Source organism: Gymnodraco acuticeps, unplaced genomic scaffold, assembly GCF_902827175.1.
Source record: "Gymnodraco acuticeps unplaced genomic scaffold, fGymAcu1.1, whole genome shotgun sequence".
Taxonomy (NCBI): Eukaryota; Metazoa; Chordata; class Actinopteri; order Perciformes; family Bathydraconidae; genus Gymnodraco; species Gymnodraco acuticeps.
The window spans coordinates 1,753,279-1,774,269 of record NW_022991325.1 but is presented as its reverse complement, the minus strand read 5'-3'; the positions used below and the strand labels follow the sequence as shown (position 1 = coordinate 1,774,269).

The window sequence follows — 20,991 nt, the reverse complement described above, 5'->3', positions numbered from 1 at the left end:
CTGGTTTTCTGTCAGGTGATGTGGGATTCTTGATGTTTGATGTTATTTTTTGCCTTGCCCAGCTCTTTTATTTCCTGGACAGCTTGCAATAAAGGTTTCTTCATAGAGTTACTTTGGCGCCCTGCACTTGGGTCCTCTCTGCTCTGCTCTCCAGCCGTGACACACACACTGCTTTGACATCACACCCATTAGTTTCTGCAAGCTTCTTTAAATTCAAAGAGAGTGTAACGTGTAGTCCTTCTCCTGACAGCTCCCTGCCTCTTGCTTTGCAGGAGAAAGGCCTGGAGAGCTCTCTGCAGAACACCCAGCGGCTGTACTCCAGCCAGCTGCAGGACCTCTCCCAGGTGATCGCTGGGCTGGAGAGTGAGCTGGAGCAGGTGAGGAGCGGCCTCGCCACCCAGCGTCAGCGCCACAGCCAGCTCCTCAACACCAAGATGAGGCTGGAGCGAGAGATTTCCACTTACAGACGTCTGCTGGAGCGGGAGGAGGGCAGGTGAGGGCAGAGAGGAAGAACAAGGAATGTTGGAGGAAGCCGGAAGGAATAGTGGGAATTTTGTGGATTTGTGTCAACCAGGAAATAATAAATACTGCAGTTGAAATGGGGTTTCCCCTGCACAATGAAGCAGCTTCCTCCTCAAAAACTGTGAAAAGGATCAGTGCAAAGGAAAATAGATAGCACAAACATTTTCAAAAGGAAATAGCAAAGTCCCACGCACACACTTAACTGATGTAAGAAAAAATACTTAAATAATAAACAAAATCATGTAACAGTTTTGGAGATATAGCAGCAAGGTATATATTGCACAGCTATTAACGGCATATATAGCATATAGCAGATAATTGGTATTTCACAACAAGGGGTGTTATAGCATAGTCTGTGTTGTTGTGTGTGTGTGTGGGGGGGGTCTACCAGGGGCTTTGCTGGTTGTATAGTCTGACCGCTGCAGGAAGGAAGGACCTGCGGTATCTCTCTCTCTCTCTCTCTCTCTCTCTCTCTCTCTCTCTCTCTCTCTCTCTCTCTCTCTCTCTCTCTCTCTCTCTCTCTCTCTCTCTCTCTCTCCGTGAGACAGCGGGGGTGCAGCAGCCTGTCACTGAAGGAGCTGCTGCACAGTTACCTCATTCACACCAACAGTGTTTCAGGGCCGGTTCGGAGCTGGAGCTTGAAAAGCACCAGGTTTTCCTGTTCACACCGCAGCGGAGCAGCCTCTTAGCTCCGGAATCCGGTTTGTTTCAAGCACCAAACATTTTTCCGGCTAGAGCAAAAGCACCGCATACGTCACGCTTACGTCGAGGCGGGGGCAGGGGCGGGATCAACTCTTGAACAACAACAAAAAGCTGGCGTTTTATCCAGTTTGTACACAACGATGGAGAAACTTAACAAGCAGCAGTGGTCCACTGAAGAGACCAGCTACCTACTGGGAATCTGGTCTTCCGAAGAGGTACAGAGGAAGCTGGAGCACAATCGGCCATTGTTGTTGTTGTCGGTGTGCAACACGTTCTATTTCGTATATGGCTTCGCCCTCTAAGGCTATCGCTATTGGGTAATCCCCCTGCGCCCCCGCGCAGCACTGAAAACTTGTAGTCCACGCCCACCTGCAAGGTGGGCCCCACCCTCGGGCCTCCAACCGGTATAAATAGGAAGGAGGCCCGGCAATCTGCTCCCTCTTTTCTTTAGCAAACCAGCACAGTTACTGAAGCACAGCAATTGAGAATCATCATGAGCAACAACTGCGTCTGTGATTGTCCCTCATGTGGCTCTGGGTTCATATTTCATAATGAGATATGACCAGCAGAGATAAAAGCAGTATGCGAATCCTGCGGCCGAACATGCTTTCCCCCTCTCCGTCATCACAGCGCGGCGGCGAATAACATCGCGCTGCTCTCCAACTCGGTGGTGACACTGGTAGAGCAGTCCACCACCGAGGCAGAGGAAATCAGCAAGGCGGCCAGCACGGCGCTCATTCTATGCGCGTCCGTCGCTGTCTCCCAATCGAGGATTTCCGCGTGGGTGACACAGATCCAGCGCCACCTCTGGCGGAAGCAGGCGTCTGTTACGGAGACGGCCAGAAAAGTGCTACTGGACGCTCCAATCAGCCCGGACGGGCTGTTCGGACCCCAGTTCCACGCCATGGTGGAGTCCATGAAGACGGCCGCGGAACAGGCGGACGGCATTCGCCAGCATGTACAGCTGGCTTCAGCCGGCTGAGCGCCCACAGCGGCACCAACGCCCGCAGCAGCTGTGGCGTCCACGCCGGCCACAGGAGGCCGCAAGCGGAGAGACGCCCACAGCAACCGCCTCGGCATCAGACTCGCCCTTCGGCAGCTGCAGGGGCTCCGTCCCACGTCTCCGCTCCTCCACCACCCCAGAGACAGGGTCTCCCGGCGGCGAGTCAAAGGGGAGTGAGGCTCCCCCGCTCCTGGTCTGCTCCGCGAGTGTAACGGAAACTTCTGTGTAGCTATGCAGTGGGAGTCACCGACTCAGGAAGGAGACACGGGAAGAGCAGTAGCTTTGATGTCAAACACATGATGGTTTATTTGGAGTTAACGGCCGGAGGATTCACATCACAAGTCCAAGAGTCAGAGGTTCTGACTTCACGGTAGAGTTGCCACGTCAATTCTGGAGAGCCTCTCTCTTGCCAGCCCATCTAACTGGTTTCGCAGAGAGTAAACAACATATTTGAGGAGATAGCCTAAACAGTGTGGGAACACAGAGCTACTTGCCTCGGACACTTATGACCTCGAAGATTTTACCTTGGAGTCCACAAATACAGAGAAGGAAGTGTCCCAGTGTACCCACAACACAGACCATCTGTATCCCAGTATTGACCGGTCACAGAATGGGAACAATAACATTATTGGCTAAGCCGCCTGTGTCCTTAAAGAAGGTAAACAGACATCAAGGTTTGTCCTGTATGTTACTAATTGGCGTCTTATGATAATTATTTCCACAACAGTCCTCTCTTTTTATCATTTATGATAACCTAAAAACATTAGTCTAATAATAATTTGGTCAATAATTAACTCAATAGGCGTCTCCAGATTCGAGTGTGGTCTCACCTTACATTAATTACATCACAAAGTAGAATAAGATTGAAACATTCAATCACAATGATTGATACAGCCAATCATAATAGGAAAAATCATCTCTCATCAGTGTTTGATCATCTTTTGTCAAAAGCATAATAATGAACACACATAAAACACAGGTGCACAATGGCTAAATATTTGTTTTTAAACTAATATATTTTATCATTTACCATTAGTTAATTTCATTCATCAAACTATAAAATCAAAACCAGCTTGCCGCTTTAAAGATTTACTTCAAGGCAATCACTAGTCAAAAGCATTTTAAAACTCAGGATCGTAAGAGATCCAGCTACAAATGTACAGTTAGAGTATAGAATTCACAATGGTGATTTGATCAATCTGTAATCTGCAAAAGTGCAGTGTCCTCAATTTTAGGATTACTTTTACCGTTTACTCAAATACGCTTTAGTCAAGAGTAAGGCACTTAGTGAAATCAATACATTCATTTTAGTCAAGTACATTGTTCAAAATCTGAAAAGGAAAAGTTAGGCAAATATTCAAAGACTTTTGTAAAAACCTGGAAAGGAAGGATTAAACATTCTTAAACCTTGAATTATTACATTTGTAAATGCTACCACTGATCTGTACCAAATTAAGTCTATCAAGTATTCCTATTAGCCATACTTACCTGAGCTACTTATGGTACTTGGAAAGGATTCTTCTGTGTTTATCTAATGTTGAGAATATCAATTTCTTTAAATTATACTTCTCTAATTTGAGGATCAAATATGCTACATAATTGTTATATGAAATATTATAAATATTTGTTTTGGGCCAAAACTGAAATTAATCCAGTACTTGAAACATCATTGTAGGTCTTTCTGTGCATGGATAATACATTAAAGAGTAGTGTTGTTAAGCCTGATTGCTGGATTCAAATCCACTAGAGTGCATGTACCTATCCAGAGGGGAGCCAGAACTTGATAGAGCTTGTCGCCGCACAACCAAACGTAATCTTGTGGCGAGCTAAACCCCACATCACTGGGCCAGGCCAGTTGTATTGCTCACGGTTGCGTTGTCCCAGGCGAGCCGTCATCACGAGGTGGGAATGCTCCATGGGGTGTGTGTGTGTATTCCTTCGGTCGATTTTGTGACACGGACAGTCAGACTCCGCACACCGGTAACACAAACGAGGAACCAGAGAGCATATGGAACCGCTCAGCTGGCACTTGCCTGTGACACCTTGTGTGTAGTGTGTTTTGTTGTATGTAGTGCAAGTGTGGTGCAAGTTGGTGATTAGGACACATCACTTGTTGTCATCTACTTCTGTTGGTGATTAGGACACATCACTTGTTGTCATCTACTTCTGTTGGTGATTAGGACACATCACTTGTTGTCATCTACTTTTGTTGGTGACTAGGACACGTCACTTGTTGTCTTCTGCTTCTACCGTTTCTCCTTTCCTGTGACTACGACCTTGCAGTGTCTGGCGTGGACCCACGTAGCTCTCTCTCTGACCCTTGGCCTTCAGAGCTGTCCTACTGTAGTTATTGGGTTAACACTTGATAGGGATGTTTTCCTGAGTGCAGACAACTCAAGGTAATGGATTAGCACATTATCATTTAAATACAAAAATAGGATAGGCCCCCTCAGAATTATTTGGGAGCCTTCCTGAGACATGCACATGCATAAATGTAAGGTTTGTGTTAGTCATTTAACATGCAAGAATCATATACTCATCAGTCCAAAGTAGAGAAATGTTATTGTAATTTAAAGGTGAGCTAGTCCCTGCGGATATCACCCCTTCTCAATGATTCTAAATGTTATATTAATTCACCATTTACCGTTTGATAACATATTAGTTTATCAGAAATATTTTCCTCTTCCATAAAACAGGTTTGAGAAATAAATGTTCCAATATAAAATCAATTACTCAATATAATTGACTCTTCCCTCCCTTTTCTTACATATGTCTCATATGAAATAATAACTTAGGAGTCTATTTAAGCATGGTGTAATCTATTACTCGAGAAGAGTCAGTATCACCTGTGTGCAGCTTACAAAAAAACAAACAATTGTGAGAAACATATATTATGCAGGAACTGTATACCTTTGTTGAAAAACAAAGCATATCTGATTTGGGAGGAAAAGCTTCTTCCCCCTTAACATCTGAGTCACTACTGAAGGCATAGCATAAATGATAGTGGGTGTCTGAGGGTGTTTTACTGAGAAATGTCAAACACATTCAAAACCTTACATTTGAAAACAGGTTTGCATTCCTTCTCTTAAAATGACGTTATCATTGGAAACAATAAAAGCTAATTGTTTTGATGTAGAATCTATCAATTGAATCGTTAGAGCAGAACAGAATGGTCGTATTGTAGCCTGAGTACCGTGCAGCCTTCAGTTTCACCAGGTGGAAACATTGTCCATATAATGTGAATACATGTAGAACTAGACATTCAGAGGCCCCTGACATTTAGGCCTATTTAAAAAAATAGTAGGGGCTTTTAACAGCTTGCCAACCTACAGGCATCCTCTGCATAGCAGTATGAATAGCCTTAAAAAAAACAACCCACTCTGCGGTAACGAGAGTCATATTTCTGAACCAAATGCCCTAAGTTAAGCCGTTAGTCCCATCTGACTGACCCAAGGGTTGGTGCTGGTGTGACCGGGAGGCTTCCAGGTGTTCAAAGCAGATGTCAAGCTTTCAGTTCATGGCTTGGTGGGGGGAGTGGCCCACGTGAGACAGTATTGTTCAGTCTGAGGAGCGGCATTGTCTCTGGAAGCAGGTAATGGTGTCCATTCTCAGACCAGACCATTAATGTCATTTCATGTAGAGCAGCCATAGCATCTCTGTGACTGCACTCAGCCGGACTGTCAGAACTGGGTGATTCTTAGTGAAGCCGTCCAAGGCCATAGACAGAATGGAACCACGTACCAACAAAAGGGACACAAGGTCATCAATGTCTCTCTTTACCATTGGCCTAATTGCACAACAAATTAGTGGGAAAAATGTGGAGCACTAATCCATCATCATGTGAAATGTTGAGTTCATCTAAATAATTACTTATGGGTTGAAATCAAATTAACATTAAAACTAAAGTCAGTCAAAATTGGACTTTGCACGGATCAGAATCTAAGCAATACACCATTTCCCCAGCTCTGTAATGAAAAGGATAAGAAGATTAGGTTCTAGTAGAGATTAGAGGACAAGGTCTAATGTTGTGAACAAAATGATCAAGTCAAAGTTATTTTGTTTATTGTTATGTACCTAATTTAATTTAATAATTAATCTTGAATTACTAATAACTTTAAAGAAGGCAACAATTTACAATTTGGATGAAGTGATTACTCATCCAAAGTGTGTGTGTGTGTGTGCTTGTCTGCCCAAGGTTTCAAACATTTGGGACAGCACAGCAGTGAGAATGTTATGAGAACCAATCTGTTGTTTATATTAAACTCGAAGGAAGCTAGACTGGAACATTTTAAATAAATCAAAACACTTGCACATTAATTAAATACATTTCACATTTAGCTCGAGCTGGGTTCAATACTTTTCTTTATGGTATTTAAAATTGGGCTCGAGTAGAACCCCTGGATTTGGCTTGCAACACAAAGTGATACTGATCTCTGTAGGACTTGGAAGTGTTATGATTCAAAGTGTGGGCCTGTGAAAGAGAGGCCCTTGGAAAACAACACCTATTTTGTAACTGTAATTACTTATTTTAAAGAAATTGCAACATTATACTTTTAAAGAATTGCTCAATTAATTTAACACATTTATTATGCACACAATAAAAACTTCAACAAATATATTGATCCTGGCTTAACCAGCGACCTTTACTCTGTTGTTCATAAGCTCGGTTTCAGAAAACTTGTCAGTAGTTTAACAACTATTTTAATGTTAGTATTGTCTATAGAGACCAATTGGTTGATACTAGAAATAATTTAAAGCAGTTTAATAAAGAGTGTTAAACTATTTTTAAAACTGTAATTGAACTTCAACTTATATTAATTACCTGATTCCAGTGGCCAGTTGGAACAGAATAATTAACACAGTTTCCATTTTGCTGCAACAGCGCAAAAGGTTTCAACAACAATTAGTATTATGTCTGAGTCTTGTTCTGCTTATCTGCTTTGTTTCGGAATGTGTTCAATACATTACGTTTTTATTCATTATTACTATACAATACATAGATTAAGAATAAATGAAACAAATAATACAACATTGACCTAAAACCAGATTTTGCAACCCTGATCTCCTCAGGCAAGTCTCTGAGGGTCTCGGGGCGCAGGACGGGGCATAGGGCTTATACAAGGTCACAAAGATATCTTAACATACCAGCAATACCATCTAAGAATGGATTATTAAAGCAATATAATCTTATTTTCTTCTTACACCTACAGCGCTCACCCTGAACAGTGTGCTTCTTGTTTACATTTTCCCCTGCACTCAGAGGCAGGACATAAAAACACTTTATTTTTCTCAGGTCATTTACTTTTGGTGAGATAATTAAAGTTTAGTTCATTTTACCCTGTCTATGGACTGATTCATTATTGTTACAAAACATACACAAGACGGCGGGACAAACCAATATAGACCCCCATACAAACAATCAGACAAACAAAACATGAACTCTTAATAAACACCAGCGCGACAGCAAAGCTCCTCCAGCTCAATTTAGTCCGGATTTTAGAGATCTTAGAGGGGGTGGGGAATTATCTCCAGTGCGGCGTCTTCTCACGCCTCACCCTTGTATACAAGTGATTTATCGGTGCCTGAAAGCCGTCCAAGAGCGGTAACTAGCTTATCCTCTTGCGACAACCACTAGGCTATTTGTTTCTAGTGGCGCTGTGCCCCCCCGATCGGAGCCCACAGACTTTTTCCCTGCCCTTTCTCTCCAAACAACAGCTCAGTTGACTGTAGTCCGTACGACCAGCCGATATACACTTGCTATCGAGTTCACCTCAAGGTGAAACACAGTTTGCCTATGCTTGCTTGCCACTACACACCTCTGATCAATTAGCCTATAATTTTATGTATGCACTCCTGACCGCCACCTGCTCCAGAGAGCCGTAGCACATCGGGTGATGCACGCACTTCGCGCTGGCCCGTCTAACCATGAGAAAAGCGGTCCTAAACAACGAGTGCTTTTAGACCGTCCCGTTTGAAGGACGGCGGTGCCGTGAGTTAAAACCTATAGGCAATAAGCTGTGACTTTCTTCCTCTCAGCCTGCACTGCTCCAGCCCCACACACACACGGTGAGGTTTCTTTTACACACACACACGCAAGGCTGCAGCTGGAGCCGTGTTGTTACAGAGAGGTGATAGCAGCAAATATCTTTGGCTGCTTATTTTCAACTGCTGTGCTTAGCCACTAAGACCCCCAAAATCCGGCGATTTGTCCAATACAAATCTTTTACATTGCTTTCAATTCACACAGAAGCTCCACTTCACTGATGCTCTTTCTTTAAGGTATCTCTAAACATGAGCTGTGTATGCCTGTATGGCACTTCCGTCCCGAGCAGCATACACAGAGGAAATAAGCCAGGACTGAGTCCCCAGACACTGATTCCCTGGGTTTATCATCCCAAATGTTCATTAACCAAAAGGAAACGCAGCCGATCAGTTTCACAGGTAATTTTAGGATACCGTCAATCACAGATTCTGATAAGGCAATGTCCAAATGTAGATTTGAAAATCACACTTACCACAATCTGAAGATCTGTTGGCATCCTGCCGACAACGCCAATTTGTAGAGGAAACTTCTGTGTAGCTATGCAGTGGGAGTCACCGACTCAGGAAGGAGACACGGGAAGAGCAGTAGCTTTGATGTCAAACACATGATGGTTTATTTGGAGTTAACGGCCGGAGGATTCACATCACAAGTCCAAGAGTCAGAGGTTCTGACTTCACGGTAGAGTTGCCACGTCAATTCTGGAGAGCCTCTCTCTTGCCAGCCCATCTAACTGGTTTCGCAGAGAGTAAACAACATATTTGAGGAGATAGCCTAAACAGTGTGGGAACACAGAGCTACTTGCCTCGGACACTTATGACCTCGAAGATTTTACCTTGGAGTCCACAAATACAGAGAAGGAAGTGTCCCAGTGTACCCACAACACAGACCATCTGTATCCCAGTATTGACCGGTCACAGAATGGGAACAATAACATTATTGGCTAAGCCGCCTGTGTCCTTAAAGAAGGTAAACAGACATCAAGGTTTGTCCTGTATGTTACTAATTGGCGTCTTATGATAATTATTTCCACAACAGCGAGAGCCTCCGAGGAAGCAGAGCCGGTACCAGCCGCTGTGAGAAAGTAGAGACGACGGTCCCACCTTGCCCAGCGATCATAGAGGGGGAACAGCAGCTCTCTGCGTGTCAGACAGGTAGGAGAGCGCCCAGCTGGATCCCTGACGTCACTCACTCTGACCAGGCACTCCGCACAAAGTGTGTCAGAGGAAAAAGGAACATCCCTCCTATAAGAGGGAAAAAGGGCCGCTCTCCGCGTGCCGAGAGGCAGGAGAGAGGCGCACAGCTGGATCCCTGACGTCACTCACTCCGACAGGACACCCAGTACAGGGTGCGTCAGAGAGGAATGGGAGACATCCCTCAAATACAAATGAATCAAATGAACAGGGGGAAGACCAAGATGCAGCAGTGCAAATGTCTTCCACTGACATTCCTCCGTGCAAAGCCGTGGAGGAGGAAATTCCTCTGGTGGAGTGCGCATTGATGTTCTCCGGGGGCTCCACCCCAGAGGAGACATATGCCTGTGACACAGCCTCACACAGCCAGTGTGACAGCCGTTGTGCAGACAGAGGCTGCCCGATGGAGCGCTCTCTATAGTGCACAAACAGGCGCTGAGAATGGAGCCAGGCAGCCGTGCGCGCCACATAGCAAGACAGCGCGCGCACAGGACAGAGGAGATGAGACGTGGCTTCTTCCTCCGACCTGTGAGGAGGGGGGAATAAGCCAGCCAGGGTGATCACTCTCGACTCTAAAGAGCTTGTGATGACCTTTGGCATAAAAGCCAGGTTAGGGCGTAAAACAGCTGAACTGCCATCTCCTTGGATCCGGAGGCATGACGGAGCCACAGAGAGAGCAGACAAATCACTCACCCTTTTCTCTGATAGAGCCAAAAGCAGTACTACTTTGGCTGATCAGGTTCAAATGGGGCTTTGCTTAGTGCGCGTAACACCAAAGCCAAATCCCCCTGAGGCGCCAGTGTGCGTGACACAGGTCTGAGTCTCCATACTCCTCGCATACAACGGCTGCTCCGTTCTGCGAGCCCCTCTGTTAAATTCACCGGGAATATACATTGCTCTGATGAGAGCAACGTGTGTGCGCGCCCAGAACAGCAGCCGCCTGGCTGCGTTCAGAAGCTGCGCAGATCGTACTCCTCCCTGGCGATTGAGGTAGGCTGCTTCCATAGCCGTGGCCTGTTGTCTGTGCAAATCAACACATGTTTGATTGTACAGCAACGGGGCGACTCCCCCGTTCTTTTCCGAGATTTAGAAAAATAGCGGGGGTAAAAACCGCGCAAGACACTGTTCCTGGGATGACAGGAATGTTTCTTGTATCCCATGGAACTGCTGGGGGGAGAGGCTTCTCTGTGATGTGCCGTAATGGTCATCATGGTGACGAGCCACGCCATCGCCGCCGCTGCCCGTGAGGCGAAAGGGCTGCGAGGAAGCCTCCACACGCTGCGTTTCACTCCGGCTGTCCATAGATCCGTAGGTGAATAATGTCAATCACCACATTACACACATCCCTTCACATTTACATTTTAATTTACATTAAAGTATTTCGTGAGGCCTTCTAAAATGTTTTAAAATATAATTAGGGTTGTAGTTGAAGAGTTTGTAACGGACAACGGCACGTCCATTAATTCCACAACCACACACATGGATTAACATCGATTTAATACATTAATGTAGCCTTTGTTTCTGCTAAAAGAGGTGTCAACCAGCTGGGGCAACAAGAAAATCGGCGAAATCGAGTGTGACTATTAAAAAATAAATAATTATTATATTAATATTGACAATAATAACCGACCGTCGGGGAGCGTTCTCATGGCGTCTATTATCAACGCAATGGGAGGTCTATGAAGGTCTATGGGATGCCCTGCCCGTTGAAATCTGACTTCCAAGGGGTAGGTACCGTAATAGAGTGACGGGGAGGGGCCCTGACCGTCCGTCAACATGTGACGGGTTGGTAGTGAGAACGTGTTGCGGTGTGAGCTGTGAGGGGTTTCGGCGCAGTTTGGCTTTATGAAGCAGGCACGCAAACGGTTACGTCATGACGCAAACGATGACGCAATGACGCAGCACCAGTCGGACTCCGGGCGGTGTGAAAAGAGCCGGAGCTAAACCAAAGAACCGGTTCTGAACCTGAAAAGCTCTAGCACGGAGCTTGAACCGGAGTTGCGTTGGTGTGAATGAGGTAAGTGAGGACAGGGTTTCCTGGAGGGGTGGGACACATTGTCCAGCAGGGAGGACAGCTTGGCTGCCATTCTCCTGTCTCCCACCACCTCCACAGTGTCCAGAGGACTCCCCAGGACAGAGCTGGCCTTCCTTACCAGTCTGTTCAGTCTCTTCCTGTCAGCAGCCGAGATGCTGCTGCCCCAGCAGGCCACACCATAGAAAATGGCTGATGCCACCACAGAGTCGTAAAAGTCTGAAGGAGTGCCCCTTGCCCCCCGGAAGACCTCAGTCTCCTCAGCAGAAAGAGTCTGCTCTGTCCCTTCTTGTACAGAGCAGCAGAATTGTCAGTCCAGTCCAGCTTATTGTTCAGATGAACACCCAGGTATTTGTAAGAGTTCACAATCTCTATGTCCACTCCCTGGATGTTCACTGGTGTCGGAGGGGGGGTGTTGGCGCCGTCTGCAATCCACCACCAGCTCCTTGGTCTTCGCTGCGTTGAGCTGGAGGTGGTTCTTCTGGCACCAGAGGGTGAAGTCCTGCGTCATCTCCCTGTACTCCCTGTCGTCCTCGTTGGAGATGAGGCCAACGATGGCGGAGTCGTCAGAGAACTTCTGCAGGTGACAGGTTGCAGTGTTGTGGGTGAAGTCTGCAGTGTAGAGGGTGAAGAGAAACGGTGCCAGCACCGTCCCCTGGGGGGCCCCCGTACTGCTGATGATGGTCTCTGATTGACACTCCCGGGTCCTCACGTAATTTGGGCGGTTGGTGAGGTGGTGATCCACCCCCGAGAGCTGCAGCTTGTCCCCCAGGAGCGGGGGCTGGCTGGTGTTGAAGGCACTGGAGAAATCAAATAACATGATCCTCACAGAGCCCCCAGCCTTCTCCAGGTGGGAGAGGGACCTCTGCAGCAGGTAGATGACGGCATCTGAAAGTGTCCAAGGACCAGCCTCTCCAGGGTAGCTGTTGAATTCCTTGGGGTGAGGGGTCTTTGGCACAGGTACCACACAGGACGTCTTCCAGTTGAGGTACCCTCCCTTGCTTCAGGCTAAGGTTGAAGAGGAACTCCACAATCCCACACAGCTGGTCTGTGCAGGATTTGAGGAGCCTCGAGCTGATGCGATCTGGACCCGCTGCCTTACACCTCTGCAGCTCCCTCCTCACCTGGTTGGTTGTGAGGGACAAGGTGTTGTCAGCGGGTGGTGGGGGGGTTGTGGGGGGAGGAGAAACAGGAGCTGGTGTGTAGCTGATGGTTGGGGCTGATTAGAAGTGGGAGAGGTGACAGGGCCATTTCCAGGCAGTGGAAACAAATGGGGGGTGCAGCAGGGGGTAATGGGTCGGGGGAGGGGCGTCTGACTGAAGCAAAAATGATGCATAATCATACAACATCACATCAGTGATTGAAAGCATTTAATTGAAGCTCTACCTGTATTCAGAATCCAGATAGTCAACCCATCTTTGTGGTCTCATATCTTATTCCCTGCCAGCGTCATACTGTTATACCATGGAATATTCCATTCTCATTGCTTGGCCAATGATAGTAGACATCTTACAGCACCTTTGGAATCAACACTTTGGCTGTTCCAATCTGTTATTACTGTTATTTTATAGTTTGAAGAAGGTGCCTTTGACTCTTCTCATTTCTTTATATAGCAGAAGCTTTTGTCATTAATGCAAGTAGAGATAGGAAGTGGAATTTGAAATCTGCATTGTTAGTTCGTATTTGAAAAGGGTGGGTAACACAAAGGGCTGTGTGACAAGAAAATAAGAGATGAGATGATCCTCATACGGTAAAAACATCTCTTTCTTACTGAAGCATCTGCTCAAATAAAACCTCAAAGGCTTCTGGAAAGGGCAGGTCTGCAAAAAAAGCACAAAACATGACACTGAAAGGCACAATACTTTTATCTTATTTTCTTTAACCATCCATTGTTTGTCTGGGTGAATGGGGTTTGATACCTATTTTACATGTTGTCATGGAGGTTAGCAATGAAAATAACTTCATTGGGTCGGGGTAACAGCGTATATTTGTCTTTCAAACACAATTTACTTTAAAATAAACTAACCTGACTGACCAAAAGTCTTTTTGTTCTATGTTTATCTCCCCTGTCAGCTAACTTAACATTTTAGCAAAATGACTTCATTACATAAAAAAAAGAACCGCCCAGAGACTTTTCTCTCATTTGTTTATATTTTTAATTTGTAAGATGTAAACTACTATTTTATCTATACTGCATTTGCACCTTCAATGTTATTGACTGAAATGAAATGCCTTAAAGGTAGGGTAGGTAAGAATGGAGAAACCAGCTCGAGTGCGCTAGAATTTGAAAGTACGCAGACGAAAACAATCTGCCCCTTCCTTCAGACTTCCTCACAGAGCCCCTCCTCCAACACACACGCACGCGCACATGACCAATGAGGGCACGAGATAAGTTTGTGCACAGATGGAAGGCTGACAGGCAGGTAGGCCGTCCAGTTACTTTAGCCGGGCCGGCTCAGATGATTGGTCGTGCTTTTTACAACGCTACGGCTTCCACAGATTAATTTATGTATTTATTGTCAAAGCATTTAATGTATTCATTGCTATCGGGATGTTAAGAGCATTCCATGGAATATAACAAAAAGTGTTTTCTGAAGTGAATTACCTACCCTACCTTTTAAAGGTTTGTAAATGACTAAGGTAAACATTTTTTTTAAAAATCCCTGCTAGCTTGCGTCGTTAAATACAGCTGTCATCTGATTGGTTGCGCGTTTGAAGGTCAGCGGTAAACAAGGTTAAAGTTGAGATAATTTAACCTTTTTTAAGCGCAGTGCTCGGCTTCAATTTCAAAGATGTGCGATGCCATGTATAGTGCTACGGCCTAGTCGGGGGCAGCGCTTTCTCCATAGAAACGCAACGCTAGCACAAAGTTGTTTTATCACGTAACACGTGTATGCAGTTTTAAGATTAGTCTTAAGCATACTTGCCAACCCTCCCGATTTTCCCGGGAGACTCCCGATTTCATTGCCCTCTCCCGGTTTCCTCCCGGGGTCATATTTCTCCCGCATTTCTCCCGATTTCTGACAAAATCAGATTTACTCAGGACTGTTTCCACTCGGACTTTAATACAGCTACACCATTGTTTGGTTTCCATGGTAGCGCGTCTCTTTAGTAGCGCACGCAACTGAAAGTCTGAGAGGGTGCGGAAGATAGTCACAGAAAACTGAACAAGAATCGACAACTCTCCTCTGCTCACTCCTTTCATGCCCACACATATGCTCCATCAAGGATGGTGCTACAGGCCGCAAGGCAGTGCCCTTACAACTACAATAAGCATGTTAATGTTAATCTAATACAGCTCCGGCGATCCCTGCTCCGGCGATCCCCCCCCCACGGTGGTTTTGGAAATGCTCCCGATTTCTGAGGTCTCAAGGTTGGCAAGTATGGTCTTAAGACTGGAAAAAGGGGTAAATGGCTTGTTACTGTTTAAGAACTTGTGGATCGTGTTTATTTTTGTGAGTCAACTTTCTATTATTTTTTTTCAAGCCATTATCACTAGAGGGCACAAACACAGATTATACAAATGTAAATCCACATAAATAAAGATATGTAGCCCCTTGCCTCCTGCACCTCCACCTCTTGCCGTTCCATTATTATTATGGATAATGTTAGTTTGCAATCATGTGGTTTGAGCAATTCATACGCAAGTTGACATAACATGTTATCATCGCACATCAGGTTAGCAATGAGCCCTCTCCTAATCGGGTTGGACTCTGTGTCACACAGGCAGGTGGCAGTGCAACATCAGAGATAGATACCCATCCCTAGTTCAGATGTGCTATGTTTTCAGGTAGAAAAAGGTGTGTTTGGTTGTCTTTACTCTGTAGTCTGTCCTCCTGCCTGCAGGCACATGGGCCAAAATGGGCAGCCAATGGGTCTGCGTCCCTGGAGGTTTTCCATGGAGGAACCTGAGAACGGGCTAGAGAATGGCTTCAGTGACCTGGCTGTTACTCCCGACGAACCCAAGTCCGAGCCCCTGCCTGAAATACCTTCACTCCTCCCTGCAGAGAGTGGACAAAAGAAAAGCATACTGCGAAGACAGCAAAGCCTTTTGGTTCTTACAGGTAACACACAAACACACCATCTTATTATTGTTATTAATTTGTCATTAAAGGGGCCCTATTGTACTTTTTGAGGTTTTCCTTTCCTGTAGTGTGTTTTTGGTGCATGAGTGCGTAAATGGTCAGCAAAGGCTAAAATCCCTGTGTTCCTCCAGAGGGAGTTTCTCTCCCACACTCTCCATTGGTCTCCTTTTGTTTACTTCAGTAACATAGTGACAGCACTATATAACACTCTACACTAAGGGCAGGACATTTCCAACACAGCTCTAATGCCCCTTTCACATCAACGCGGTTCCAGGGCCGGTTCGGAGCTAGAGCCTAATAAGCTCATGTCCTGTTCACACAGCAGCAGCGGAATCGGCTCTTTTCCCCCGAAAACCGGTTCTTACCAAGCTCGAACAAATTGTCGGTCTAGAAGCAAGAACCGCTTACGTCACGCTTACGTCGGAGGTGGGGGCAGGGGCGGGATCAACCTGAGCAATAAGAAGGTTAGCCCCGGACAATTCTCCCTCAATAATATAATACATTAACCGTGCTTTACGTGAACCTCATCATGACACAAGAGAGGACGGCAGGACTGTAATGTCCCGTTTTCAGTGAATGCAACAGAGGCAAGACACCAGACCAATCAGAGAGTTGCATGGAAATAAACGTGTGCTTGTGTCATTCAAGCTCGGCTCTGTGTGTGTGTGGCAAGAGAGCATTTAGTGTGATCGAGAGAGAGGGAGAGAGAGAGAGACCGGTGCCAGCAGGGACCGTGTTGTTAGCATCTGGTTAGCTAGCTGCACTAATGGACATAAGGAGCTGTTTGTTCCACAACATGCTGGAGGAGAGTCCTCCTGGCGAGTGTGGCAAAAAAGTTGTAACAAGCAGTAGCGCTGAGCAAAGTGACTAGAACGCGACCACACACTTATTAAAAAAAACACACTTTATAAAGTCAGGCAACACTAACCAGGCTTCATGTGATTCTGTTTATTTGTACCTTACTTTGACCATCCGTTCGCTGTTATTGATCATTGTGGAGAGCAGGCAGACATTTTGTTTTGTATTATAGCAGCTATCGGATGGAATCAATACTGGGCTGCACAGGTTGTCGTGTCCAACTATCACAAGTAGAATACGCCTGTAAAATGTGCCTGTAGAAAACGGCTTATGTCACAATAGGATAGCAACAAGTAGTCAAGATAGTCAGTTTAGCTTTGGTTGCTATGCTAACATCACCTATCGTATACCAAAGACATTTTCACAAGAGCGTTGTGATGCCAAACAGCGGGCAGCACTGCAGCGGTCGGTAAATGCCGCTGAAACACATTAATAAACAATTAACCACTGTACTCTGGAGAAAAGTATAAATTTGGAGAAGTCGTTATTTAATTTAATCTGGCTTCTTATGATTAAAAGCAACACGATCATCGACCCGACGCAGTCCCTCATTGTTGTTGTTGTGAGCGCTGTTGGGGAGAAAATCAGCGACGTAAACGTGACGTCATGACGCAGCTGCGGCAGCACCAGTCGGGCTCTGGGCGGTGTGAACAAAACGGGGGCTGAAAAGAAAAACCGGTTCCGAACCAGAAAAGCGCAAGCAGAGAACCTCTTTCGTGTGAAAGGGGCATAAGCGGTTGACCAATCACAACAGAGGTGGCCAGCTAACCAATCAGAGCAGACTGGGCACTGGTTTCTTACTTTTAAATGTTAACTGTAATTTGGCAGTTTTCAGTGTTTATCTGACAGATATTCTACAGATTTATATCTTTCACGGTCAACAAAGCATATCTTTTCTTAAGAGCTGCTGCTGCACAGGGAGTATGAGAACAAAAAGAGCTTTTTGAACATTAAAGCATGGAGACATGTCCCAATAGACACACAACATGAACATACTAATATGAACCTGAAAATGAGCAGAATATGTCCTCTTTAATGTCTTCTCACAGACCCAGAGCAAGATAAAGACTTGCCAATCTCCACTGTGAAGACTCAGGAGATTCTTCAGGGCAATGTGGTGCGGGAGAGTGCGGAGGGACACGGCACCATCGAGTGAGTATTGATCTTTTTGGCAAACATTGACCTGCAGTCAGCACCTTTTGTTCATTTGGACATGTGGGCATTTTCAAGTAACAAGCTCTAACAGCAATCACCCAGATACATACCTTCCTCATACGTAACAAAATGGTTTCTTGCTTGCTTAATCTCTCGAAGCCTTCTAATCTCAGGTTTCGACTCAGCAAGTAAAAACCTGAGAGGTGAACAGGTGTCCTCCCCACCCAGGTGACGTCTGGTCCAGCAGACAAGATATTCAAGCTCTGAAAATAATTACCATTCCATGTCGAGCAAGTTTCGAGGCATAAAACATTAAGTCGGCCGCACAAGTTCCCATGAGTGATTCATCATAGCACTGCATGGGAATTTTACCTTATTAATGGTTTGCCTTTCATGTGGAGATACTGGCCTGGTGTGGAGTCTTCAGGGCGTGGCACCTGATGTTGTTGGACCAGACATTGGGCGGAATCCTTTAGTCATGCTTCAGATGACACCAGGCCCATGTAGGCATCCAAGAGTAGCACACAAATACACATGCTGTCCAAATAAAAGCTACACACAGGCAAATCTCTCAGCTAGAATACTTGGCTGTATCAACACATTCACAGTCACTCTGTCACTTGATTGACATTCAATTCATTCTTAATCCTATACTTTTTCTTAATGTCCTCATGTTTTGTGAATGCCGACCTAAAGCTGCTTTCACATGATTTGCAAATTGCTTACCGGCAGTATGAGACAAAGAGAGACCTTTTGGGACATTAAAGTATGTTAACATGTCACAGTAGAAGCACAAAATACACATATGAAACCGGAAAATGAGCATAATAGGGCCCTTTTTAAAGTTATAAGACAAATGAGACAAATGTAAAAACACCAAGAACTATCTATCAATCTCATACCATGGGTTGTTTTATTAATGAAATTCAGTGTTGTTTAAAACATGCATTGAATGAACACTAGTATTTTAGTAACCAGAATGTCATACGTATACTGTATATCTTACACAATGAAACACACATGTACATTTTTTTAAATATATTTTAGCATAATTGTAAATCTAATTATATTTTGCGGGTGAACCTGAGATCCAGGAGAAAACCGTAAATGAGAAATGGGGAAGGGAGAGGGGGGGGTATTAGGTAGGAAGAAAGAGGTGAGCGACATGGAGAGGAGAGTTGAGGGTGGAGAGAGGGGGAAGAAGTAGGTGAGGTAAATGGAGGAGTTAGTTAATGGTGACATTTTTTTCTAATTCCATTATGAATATGGATTGCGGGAAAACCTGAAATCCAGGAAGAAACCCTACATGAGGTAAAGGGGAGGAGAGTGAGGAAGGACGTGGGGGGTGGAAGGATCGGGAGAAAGAGGGAGAGGGGAAGGGGGGAGGTAGAGGGAACTACTGTTGTCCAGCCTGAGCTGAAGCACCAGCAGCTTCTTCCCCCGCCGTTTCCCGCCTCAGCTTACTCCCTCTTTGCCTTCCCTCTCACCAGCTTCTCTTGCCTCTTGCTTTGCATCCTCTGCAAGTCCACGTCCTTCTCTGTCTCCCTCCTACGAAACAAGAAACCTCTCCCCTGGTAATCCATGTTCAGAGAGAGGTCCTCCAGAAGTTCCTCTTCATCCTCCATCTTTTTGTCCTTCGCCTCCCAGCTCAGCTGTTTCTGAGCCAGGTGTCTGGAGAACCTTTCCTCTGTCTCCTTCCTCTCGTCTTTCAACTCTTGGACTTCTGTCTCCAAGGTTTGGTTTTTCCTGGCCTCGTGATTTTTCTTGTTCGTCACCTGTTTCAATTTGATCTCCACCTTTTTTAGCTCAGTCTCGCTGCTGAGGTTTTTCTGGGCCTGGTCATCTTTCTCCTTCTCCACCTCTTTGAAGTGAGTCTCCATCTGTTGTTTTTCACTCTCCCAGATGCGATTTCTTTCGGCCAGGTCTTCTGAGAACTTTTCACCCTGCTTTTTCAACTGGTCATCCAAATGTTTGACTTCCCTCTCCAAGGTTTTGTTTTTACGGGCCTGGTAATTTTTGTGCTTTGTCACACCTTTCAATTTAATCTCCATCTGTTGTTTTTCACTCTCCAAGATGATGTTTTTACTGGCCTGGTCATCTTTCTCCTTCGCTGCCTCTTTTAATGTAGTCTCCATCTGTTGTTTTTCACTCTCCAAGGTGTCATTTCTTCCGGCCAGGTCTTTTGAGAACTTTTCACCCTGCTTTTTCAACTGGTCCTCCAACTGTTGGACTTCCTTCTCCAATGATTTGTTTTTACGGGTTTGGTAATTGTTGTGCTTCGTCTCCTCTTTCAATTTCATCTCCATCTTCTGTTTTTCACTCTCCAAGGTGTGGTTCCTACCGGCCTGGTCCTTTTTCTCGTCCACCACTCCGTTCAACATCGTCTTCATCTGTTGTTTTTCAATCTCCCAGCTCTGTTGTTTCTCGGCCAGGTTGTTGGTGAACTTTTCCTGGCACTGAAGCAGTTCTTCCTCTCTTCTCTGCAGCAGGTTTAAGGTCACCAGGTTGGCCTTGGTGTTCTGGTCTGAGAGCTTCTGTTGCTGTGCCTCATACCCTGCCACCACCTCGTCCAGCTGCTGCTTGTGTTTGCGCTCTGCAGCTTCCATGTCCTCCTCCAGAGCGCTGTACTTGTCCTCCCAGGCTGTCACGCACTGAAAGAGTTCATCTCCTTTTTCAATCAGCAGTTTTATGCTCTCTGCTTCAAACTGCAGGAGATTATCGATGTTCATGCTGTCAGATGTCACCTGGTTGCTCTGGTCTGAGAGCTTCCCTTGGTCTCCCTCATTCCCACCCACAATCTCGTCCAGCTGCTTCTTCTGTTCAGCTTCCATCTCCTCTCTCAGACTTGTTGGCCTGGGGTTTCCCATGTTGTTTTGGCACTTTGTTCTATCCATGGCACACTCTGTAGACAGTGAAAAATAATCAATTTGTCTTTTGAAGACGTGTTCTATCTAGAAGACTGTAAAGTTTGTCTGAACCGACTGAATAAGTATACACACCGCTCAGGACTCAAGACTCAACTCACTTATTAGAGTCTGCTATACCCTAAATTCCAAAGACCAAGATTAAAGCCAAACTGGGATGTCATGTGATGTCATTTTCATCTCCTGGTGATGTCATCCCAATCTGAGAGACAATTATATTGTACAGATGATGTCATAGTGACATCCTATTCTTACACAATTACGCTCCGCCCAGGATTTGGAAGCTTAGAATGTGTTGTCATAGTGACATCAGATAACCAGGTATTCTTAAAGGGATATTCCGCTGTGGACAAAGACAAACTAAATTAATTATACTTGAATTTTACAAAACACACAATAACTAGGTGTTCATCTAAAAAGTTTTGTTTATATATTTTAATATTCCCACTAAGCAGTGGTTCCAAAACTTATTTTGCA

General features: G+C 45.3%; 1 protein-coding gene across 2 annotated transcripts in view; it reads left to right on the top strand.

Annotated features, from left to right (window-relative positions):
* Positions 1-20,991, top strand: part of krt222 (keratin 222) — a 57,537-nt gene that overhangs the window by 32,172 nt on the left and 4,374 nt on the right. For both annotated transcript variants that reach the window (XM_034240343.1, XM_034240344.1), the window contains 3 exons: positions 273-493; positions 15,339-15,556; positions 17,485-17,587. In XM_034240343.1, coding sequence (XP_034096234.1) covers positions 273-493; positions 15,339-15,556; positions 17,485-17,587 — 542 coding nt within the window. The remainder of the gene's footprint in view (positions 1-272; positions 494-15,338; positions 15,557-17,484; positions 17,588-20,991) is intronic.